This window comes from Sinohyriopsis cumingii, chromosome 2 (genome assembly GCF_028554795.1).
Source record: "Sinohyriopsis cumingii isolate HCF-2022 chromosome 2, ASM2855479v2, whole genome shotgun sequence".
Lineage (NCBI taxonomy): Eukaryota > Metazoa > Mollusca > Bivalvia > Unionida > Unionidae > Sinohyriopsis > Sinohyriopsis cumingii.
The window spans coordinates 143,964,521-143,975,011 of NC_142962.1; the positions used below are offsets into that span (position 1 = coordinate 143,964,521).

Genomic DNA, 10,491 nt, shown 5'->3' on the forward strand with positions numbered 1-10,491 from the left:
TAACCTAACTGAACAATAAAATGGAATGCATTTTGTATTCAACTTACATCATTTTGCTTTTTTCTTACATCCAAGGGTAAATATACCTGGGGGAAGCATATTTTATCCCTTTGACCTGTATTTCATTCTCAGACAGTTTAAAATGATTTAGTAGAGAACTTGAGTAGGTTCTAGTATAAAGTTTTCATCGCTGTCCTCTCACTAAATACCTTATAACTATGTTTATAAACAATTACTGAAGGCTATACAAGCAGATATTTGTTACTCAGGAAGTGACCCCATCATAAACACATAAATTAACTGATTGGACCCCTAATAAATAGTCTGAATGGCCAATACAAATTATAATTTTGTCTTCATGTATTTTTAATGAAGGTCTCATTTTGACTACAAAGATATTTTCTCTGACAAAATGTGACAAAAATCCACCATTGGAGCTTTTATATGGTGTAGGAATACATACATGCTGATAACATTTAATATGATTCCCAAAAATATTATATATGTGCATTTTAGGGGTTTTTTAATTTTTTTTTTTAATTTTTTTTAAATTTTATTAAAATTTTTAAAATAAAAATTAATTTTTTACTTTTAATTTCATTCTTATATTTTAAAAGTCAATATACATGACATATTAAAATTTCATGTGTCTATCTTTAATAATAAAGATTTTATACCAATTTAAACTTTGCTCAAATACTGCCCTTACAGGACATAGTACACAATTAATTTTACTATATGTTCTCTACATTTGTTTCTCAGTACTGACCTTTCCACTGTGTGACAATCAATGCAAATCATATGTTAATCTAAAATACCTTCAAAGATGACTTCACGGTTAAGTTCTTGTCAAAGGTTGACCTGCTCTTTTTTTAGATCATTGACTGTCAACATAACAGCATGTAACCAGAACACGTATTTCACTTCCGGATCATCACCAAGGCCTTATTACTCACTGTGCACTGTCGCCAAAATACATACAGACAACAACACCCTGAGCTCATATTATCAAGAATAAACAGTTACCTTTAAATCCCTACCAAAACTGCATAAATAAAACTCTTCTATCACCATCAAAATGAGAGAGGAAAAAATGTTCTAAAAATAGACTAGAACTACATTCGTGGGTACTGAACTGGAAGTATTAATTGTGATGTAATTCCATTTATTAGGACGTTCTTTTTGGGGATCAAAAGAAAATGTACACCAGTATTTGTTAGGACGTACACTTTGAGGATCAAAACAATATGTATACCAGTATATATTATGATGTACATTTGTGCGTAAAAACAAAATGTACACCAGTATTTGTTAGTATGTACACTTGAGGGATCACAACAAAATGTATACCTGAACTCGTAACTTGCGGATGATGCAGAATACAGTATTAATGACTCAGCATAGTACTAGGATGGGATATTGTGCAAAAATTACAATTATTTGCTATTGCTGCTGTTTTGTTGATTTGTGACATGCATTTTTTTTGTTACAGGACAGACGACTCGAGACAGTGGAATCAGTGATGAGGTAAGTACGGGAATATAAACTTCACGCAATCCATCAGTTATAATAGAATACTTCACATCTAATTATGCTAATTTAGTTCAATAGCTTATACAAGTTTAGATTTCAAACTTTAGTTTGTCATATCTATCAACCATTACCAGCGAACAAAGGCTGCTTAAAATTGTCCAATATTTTTTTAATTGTTGATTTATAATTTGTTTTGCTAGAAATCATAGCTTTGTTTTACGAATATTGGAACGTATCATTTCCTAAATGTTTAAATTCTTATTGAACATATAGTACAAGGACACCTCGTTCCTACTCATAAAAAAAGGAATAATTTTTGTTTTTCCTAAGGAATTGTGATGTATTTTCATTGTAAGTTTACGCATGCTACTACATGTGTTTTCATTTCTACTCTATAACACGAATCCAAGTTTGAACAGCGTAGACTTACTTGCTATTTGTACAATACGCTATTGGATTATGATGTACACTATTAGTTCCACCCATGATGTCAAATCACAACATTGACCCTGACATGCCTACACAATATACAAGTCTTGCCTACACATTTAGAAGTTGTGTGGGCTTTGTGTACTGGAAACTAAGTCATCTACTAATATAGCATATATGTACTTCTTTTTGGTTCCTTTATACAATTGTTTTAAAGTAGAATTACTGAGGTAGATATCAAATACATACTAATACTAACGGGGAACTTGGAGGGTACATGATAATACTAATATGAAAGCTGTCAGGTAGATAATAATAATAATGGGGAACCTGTCATGTAAATTTTACCAATAGGGAACTTGCAAGATAATAATAATAATAATAATAGTAATAGTAATAATGTGGCATCTGTCTGGTAGAAATAATACTAATGTGGAATCTATCTGGTAGAGAAAATACTGATGGGGAATCTGTTTTGTAGATAATATACTAATGGGGTATCTGTCTGGTAGAAATAATACTAATGTGGAATCTATCTGGTAGAAATTAAACTAATGGTGAATCTGTCTGGTAGAAAATACAAAACTAATGGCGAGCCTGTCATGTAAATTATATTAATAGGGAACCTGTCATGAACATAATGATACTAATGTATAATGCAGATATACACAACCTATCATATTATGATTACCTTCAAATTGTTTCTAAACATACATATATGTATAGCTGTTGACAATATGTGCGAGGAAAGTGCGTAGCATTTTGATTTTGATAGTGCTTTATTCCCAAACAGATATCTGAAGATAGTACGGCTCATGAAAATGAACCAGACTGGAGATACAGAAGTATGCCACCATCGTACAAGTTTTCTTCCAGAAAAGAAAAATTATGCAAAAAGTACGCCCTTATGAAGAAATAGACTCTCTCCAGACATCATGGAATAGATCAAAACCTAATGAGGAAAAACTCTTCTTTGAAAAATAGCTCAGAGCACTAGAGTTTTTAATTGTTTTCAGAAAGACACAAGTTAGGGGTGAACTGAATATGCATTCTTGTTTCTTTGAGAAATGAATTCAAGCAGGACACAGACAAGACACGATGAAATGTATTTGGATATCATGTGGTGTTAACACAATTAGTTAACGCTTGTGACAACATCAGTAGGAAGAATCCAGATATCTCTAAATATTTACAGATATTAGAAAGTAACTAAAATAATATAGATAAGTAATATAAACTTAACCAATGCACATTACTAGTGACATATCGTACGTATGCTGTACTGAGCTTCCCATTGAATAGAATTTATTTTAGCTTTTTAAATACATGTTACCATACAACTGCGTATTGCATTACAAGCAAAATGTTTGTAGTGATGCTTGATTTTGGGTTGATGCTTTGGAATCTTTTATATATCTAATATATGTTTTCTATTGACTTTTTTTGGTACTGATCTAGGTTACATCATTCCACAGGAGTCGGACGTTTTATCAATAAAGTACGGCGAAATCTCTGACAACATGAAATCACCGTATCGGTAATATAAATGAACACATAGAGTGCAAGCGTGACCACAACCATCCGCTCGATTCGATTTTGCTCACGCGTCTTTTATCGCTTCAGAATCGCAAGAAGACAGAACTACACATATACTGTCTTGTAACTCCTGTGCAACTTTCTACCCTCATGACTATTTCCGCACATTACATCACCAGTGACGACAGCAAAGACCATAATAAGACAATAATACAGATACTTTCAGTATTAATATAACGGCATCCCAGTGAGAGAAATTTTGATAAACCCTTTCCAGGTCTATAGAAACAAAAACCCTAGATGAGAAATACAAACAATCCAAAACATTTACATGATTAGATTTAACGCTGTACACGGCAGAATGAGGGTTGGATCAGTGCATAGTGATGGATGATTTCGGCTCAGCTGGACCAACATCGACTTAAAGTACACGTTACATGAGTTTACTAATATGTGTGTTATTGATTATTCTGACTGCTCTGCGATATATTTGCAAGACCATCGTATGGTATTGCAGATTATCATAAGTGAAGACATGGCGCTGTACGATAAAGTTCTCGCATATATAGAAAAATAGATGGGTTAGGACATGAGCACTGCAAAGGTGTATGACATGGAAAAGGTAAGCTATTATAATTTCTGTAATTCACATCTACCGGAATTATTCGCTGATCTTGACTGTGTTTTAAATCTGGTATCGGAGTAAAGTTGCGTTATCAGCTTTGCTCGCAATGCGGATCTGTTCGCGAGTATTATCGCTCACAGGCAAATATTCGCCGAACCTATGATTGTTGAAAGAGCTGAAGACGTCAACGCCGTCGAGGAAACATACACAGAAGTCAATGAAGCGATAGCCAAGATTGAAGTGATCCTAGTTTTCAATCCTTATAAAGTAAAAATAATAATTAAAAGATTTCTCAGTTAGACAGTGATGTCCTTATATATAATCATGATATCGTAATATTATATCACTATTTCTACACGGACCAAGCGGGCTGAAATAGCACGGGAAAGTGGAGATGCATGCGTACGTTATCGCCATATCACTCGTACTATTGCTACTGAGTCTATCATAAAACATGATAATTACAAAAGTATATGGATTTGAGTTACATAAATTTCGTAGTGATTTAGAAGATAATTGAGCAATTATTACGTCGAAATGAGCCAGTAAAGATCCTGTAAAACTTCTTTCACATCTGCGTCAAGGAATCAAATGGACATTACAGCACACATATCTGTTGATTCATAGCGGTGCAAGTGTAAAACGTTGAGATCCTTTATGATAAAATTGACAAAGGTTTTGCAAGAATTCTAGAGAAATCGTAAATATTGACCAGTGCAAGATCAGGATGAAATTAGATGCACGAAACTTCAGCTACATATTTTTATATTAAGTCTTTTTCGCGGTAAGCGCGATGAATTCTGATATTGTCATATTAAGAGCTTACATATCAGGGCATCATATTTCTTTGATTCAGCAATAACTAATTAAACGCTTGATTAGCAATTGCTAAAAAGTCATCAAACAGGGCTGACTCAAACCAGTGGCAAACAGGACAGTTGAAGTATATAATCACCGGCAACAGTACTGAATTGATATAGGTTTCTGTTTCTCTCTCTCTCTCTCTCTCTCTCTCTCTATATATATATATATATATATATATATATATATATATATATATATATATATATATACACTTGTTGGTATCTTTCATGTTTACTAGTCAAAATCGGTACAAAGTCTGATGGCAGTTAACGATGCGGACAGGAGATGGGATCATCTATCTTAATTGTCCCGTTTCGCATCGGTTTGGGTCACCATTGCCTGATGTCCGAATGCAATGGTATGAAAATAATAACGCAGTGAATTTTACCCGGGTTCGAAAAAGTCAATTTTCTGATATTGTTTGAAAACCGTAATTCACAGTTTCCAAATAAAGTCATCCATCATTTTATTCCTCTTTACAACTATATATCAATTACTCCATCTCGTCCTCTCCAGACCGCTCCGGTGGCCTAGTGGTTAGAGCGTCCGCCTCGGATGCGGGAGGTCGTGGGTTCGATCCCCGGCCGAGTCATACCAGAGACTTAAAAAATGGTACTAACAGCTGCCTCGCCTGGCGTTCAGCATTAAGAGGTTAGTGTTAGGACTGGTCGGCCTGGTGCCAGGATAATGTGACTGGGTGGGACATCATGCTACATGTCTGCGGCATGATGCCCTAGTGCTAGACATCACTATAAACTGCCACATTGCAGACATCGTAGCGATATGACTGAAAAATTGTTAAAGCTACGTTAAAAATAAAAATCACATCACATCCCATTCCTCTTCAGCTCCTGCTGCGATCTCTCCAGCTCATGTTACACTCTCCCCAGATCGTCCTACAGTCTGTCCAGCTTGCTTTCTTCAGCTCACCCAACGATTTCTCCAGCTCACCCTGGGGTCTCTCCAGCTCGTCCATTTTGAACAATTTGGCGTGCCACAATTCTTTCGTAGCATGCGATTCGGAACTTCTCAGATGTTCTCAAGCCACTTACGGTTTGACTCGGAAATCACGCAACTCGAGTGCACTTTTAAACTCCCAATTTTGATTCTTCAAATCACGCTTCACTTGTCTTTATTCTTGAGATTACTATTTATTAAACTACATTCTTGAACTCAATAAACTAAAAGAAAAATAATCTCTTTCATTTTAAGCAATTAAAGGAATAACTATTGACTATCAAAACCAACATTAGAGTCGGCATTCAAGTTGATAAAGTTCATGATTAAGTGGCTTGATCATGAAATAAATAAAGAAAATAGGGAACGATTCAAAGAGGGTTTTGCTTTTGAACACACACACACACACACACACACACACACACACATTCATCCATTCATACGTGAATCCAGTTATATAAAAATCCATTTCCCGGAAGCCTGGAACTACTTATAGTTGAAGGTGGACAACAATATGACATCCCAGCCAGATAACCAGTTTTTGCCAGCAATGGTTTTAAAGCAGTTTCCTTGGTATGATTCAAACTTACTAAACCATGAAAGGCACTTGTAAATAGTTCAAATTGTTCCAATTTGTTGCAGGTTTTTAGCATGTGTTTAGCATATTTCGTGATCGTTGTCCTTTTAAAGTTTCCTTTCCGGTGAGTTATCACGCTCATGTGACTATATATACATGTTTTCCTCAAAATAGTCCATGTCAAGAATATTTATGTACGTTTTACCAATTTATTTTCTTATTTTCATAAATACTTCCATGTACACATATAAATACCCACGGGAAGCTACTGACAAGCTTTTTCACATACTCACATTGGCCGAGTCCGATACTGGAATCCATGCGGACAGAGGTGAGATGGCAGTAATTGGTAAACTCAAGCGCTTTAGACCACTCGGCACACCATGGTCCCCGAATATTTTACACTGCATTTATTAATTATATAATGTACTTGTGCATAAATCATTGGATGCCCCCCCCCCCCCCAACAAAAAGCCTTATCGGTAAGATAAGATATATTTTTACATTGCCATGTTTTCCATATTTAATATGATATTTTTGAAGTAGAAAATATAATCTTAAAGATGACATATATATATATATATATATATATATATATATATATATATATATATATATATATATATACATATACAAGCATTATACTTTTGGAAATATATTTATATGTTTGGTGTGCTGTATGTTCTAATTTCAATTAATATAATGTAATGATGAAAATAATTGAATGAAATCTCTTTTGAAGGGCATACATACATACATACATACATACATACATACATACATACATATGAATTATAAATTTTAGCATAAGTAAATATGAAATTGTTTATTGAAAAGTTATATCCCCACACCCAGCAGTATATGTAAGTAAATTAAGTAAACGAATGACAGTTTTAAATAGAACTGCATGACGATGACGATGCTATTACATTCCAACATAAAACAAATGCTGTTTTCAATCAATTAACCACATCAGCAGGCAGGATTAGTTATAAAATTAACGCGATATAAATCAACAGTTTCGTATTTTGCATAGGGTTAGAATTTTAAAGTAAAACATTTTCCTGGGTTTCCTCGCTGGCGTTACTGGCTATTTAAAAAAGACATTGTATATATTAGGTGTTGTTTAAAGAACCTTTAATTCCCTTTTTTATGTTGCATGATTGGTGGGTGTAATATGGGTTATAGAGTATACAGCTTGGTCTTACTTAAGATGTTCACTTCTCAAACATAGCGATATATCAACATTCTCTCCAATGTACGATTAGCAAATGTAAAAACTTTACCTTACTCCCGCCACTCTCGCAGAAGTTCATAGTATCTGTAGAGTGCCCCCATAAAGAACATACAGGCGTTATTATTGTTCGACTTCATTTTGGCTGTATAGTTGAAACAGTTAAATCGCAATCATCAAAACAGTCCTTCTGAATAATTCTCCTGTATTTCTCCCCACAGAACAACGTTCATTAGTGTCAAAGCCCCTCCTCTCCCCTTATGATGAAAAGGAGCTATTTTAAAAAAAGCAGACTACATTTTGACAACATAGCATCCAATGTTAAGTTGAAGGACAGGAACATGAAATTTACCATAATGCTTCTTGTGGTGTCAATGTAAACCTTACAGTTTGAAAATAGATGGAACAGATGAGCTTCATGGAAGTCATAGGTTAAAATATTTGCTTATTGTTTAATATGGAAGAACGCGAATTTACTTAGTCATCACTTATTTTTAACTTCATTGCAAATAAATGAAAAGAAATACTTTCAATTTATATTTCTTTCACTTAATGCAACAATTTGAAATTTAAGTTGACTTCACTCTTGTATTCTAAGACTTCTAATTTCCCCACAATTAATGTCATTACACACACACACACACACACACACACACACACACACACACACGATTCTGCCTCAAGCCCTATCATGTAAGCAAGAGCAAAATAAGCAAAATTAGCTTATTTTCATCGATAACATCAATTTTAATGTACCATTTTGTTCAAAACTTCATACATAATTAGATGCAAATAAGAAAAATAATTGCAAAAGTTTCATACTTGTTTTGAATATTATATATCGTAAACGGGTATGTACGGTATGTCGTAAACAGTATTGTACGGTATGTCGTAAACAGTATTGTACGGTATTATCACGAGGATTTCACAGTCTACAGAAATCTGTACCATACTGAAATAGAAATAAACAATTCGCTTAAAACAATCTTACTGTTTTATAGTTTGTAAAGAAACATACAAAATATACACTTGTGAGTAAAGTATGTCATACAAAGTAGGATTGGAAAAAGAGGATCTATGGATTTGAAGTCGGTCATAAGACTTCCACTATTTGATATTAATGAAGTTAGTGAATCTAGCCATTTGTCAATGCCTGTCAAATATCATAATTATTCTCCATAATTCCATTACTAACTAATGCAGCGATTATATCATTTTAAAAAATATAAATAAGTCAAATTACAAATAACATATGTTTGGATTCTTTAAGACTACAGCAAGGATCTAAAACCTGATAGTGGAGGCAAGTGTTATTCATTCGTGTCTTTATTATGTAAATTAGTTGGGTTATATGATTTATATCAGAGTTTTGACATGTGTTATGCATGTACTGTTTCGTGTATATATGGGAAGTTAAAAGCCGAGAGAAAAAGCTTTCACTAGAGTTATTGAAGTGCGTCAAGCAAAACTGAAGTTGTTATTTGGGTTTAAAGCCATTTTCAGCACACAGTAAGCTATATATGGTAACCAGTATATTTGGTAGAAGAAGAACTCAGAAACCCCCCCCCCAAAAGAATTAACGACCCACGCGACGCTACTAGGAAGCTAACACACCCAAGTTAGCCAAGTCAATACTAGAACCTACGCGGACAGACGTGAAATGTGAGTGTTTTAGAAAGGCTGATGCCATGGACCACTAGGCCACACCAAAATAGTCACACATTTGATAATATATTCAGTGGTTTTCAACGCCCATGTTGCGACCCAAATTAGACTCGCTAGGTCGTTCTGTAGGGTCGCAGACGTTCTGAATGATTTGGTTCTGTGGGTTATCAAATTTGGAAAGGCGGTCGTTAGTCTCAGAAAAATATTTTGAAGGTAGCGGCCAAACATATTTGGCAACCACTGTAATATATAGCGTTAATTGTTGAACTCACATTAAACACACATATATGTTTTGAAATGTTTCTGGCACTACATTTGTTTCGTTATTTTCAGGCCCGGCCCTAGGATGTGCGGGACCCAAATTAGCATCCGGGGCCCAATGCAGCAAGAGATAATAATAATAATAATTATAATCATGAGGACTTTGTATAGCACCTAATCTTTAGAAGCTCTAAGCGCTTTACAACATTAGACAACAACTATAGCATAAAAAACATAATAATATTATTACAAAAACAACATGAAATTAGAAAAACATTAAAAAATAAAAACCATGCTGAGAATATTTCAGGTAGGAAACATTATTAGGTCTTTAAGTTTTGTTCTTGCAGTCGAAATTAGTGAGTTTTAAGAGCACTCTTGAATGGGAGCACTGTGTCTTTGTGTCTAAGTTCAGTGGGCAATTCATTCCACGTTGCTGGGCCTGGTATGCAAAAGAACATATCACTCCGTTTTCTTAGTGGGAATAATGAGTATACGATTGTCAGAAGAGGAGCGTAAGTATCTTACTGGTGTGTACACATGGGTGAGGTTGGATAGGTATGTTGGACTAGAGTCCGACAGTGAAACGTAGTACAGAGAACAAATTTTGTGTTTGATTCTGGATCAAATGGATAGCCAGTGTAGGGTACAGAGCAGCGAGGAGGTTTGCTCTCATCGTGGTACTATAAGTATGATCCGAGCAGCTGTGTTTTGAACTTTTTGAAGTTTCTGGAGTTGATATTGAGATGAACCAGACAGAATTGAGTTACAATAGTCCAGTCTTGAAAGTACCAATGAGCACACAAGTGT

General features: G+C 34.5%; 1 protein-coding gene across 2 annotated transcripts in view; it reads left to right on the top strand.

Annotated features, from left to right (window-relative positions):
* LOC149805998 (B-cell scaffold protein with ankyrin repeats-like) overlaps positions 1-8,572 on the top strand; it is a 30,271-nt gene extending 21,699 nt beyond the window's left edge. For both annotated transcript variants that reach the window (XM_089950819.1, XM_089950820.1), the window contains 2 exons: positions 1,493-1,527; positions 2,756-8,572. In XM_089950819.1, the coding sequence (XP_089806945.1) occupies positions 1,493-1,527; positions 2,756-2,881 (161 nt within the window). In that variant the 3' untranslated portion in view covers positions 2,882-8,572. The remainder of the gene's footprint in view (positions 1-1,492; positions 1,528-2,755) is intronic.
* Positions 8,573-10,491: the final 1,919 nt, after the last annotated feature.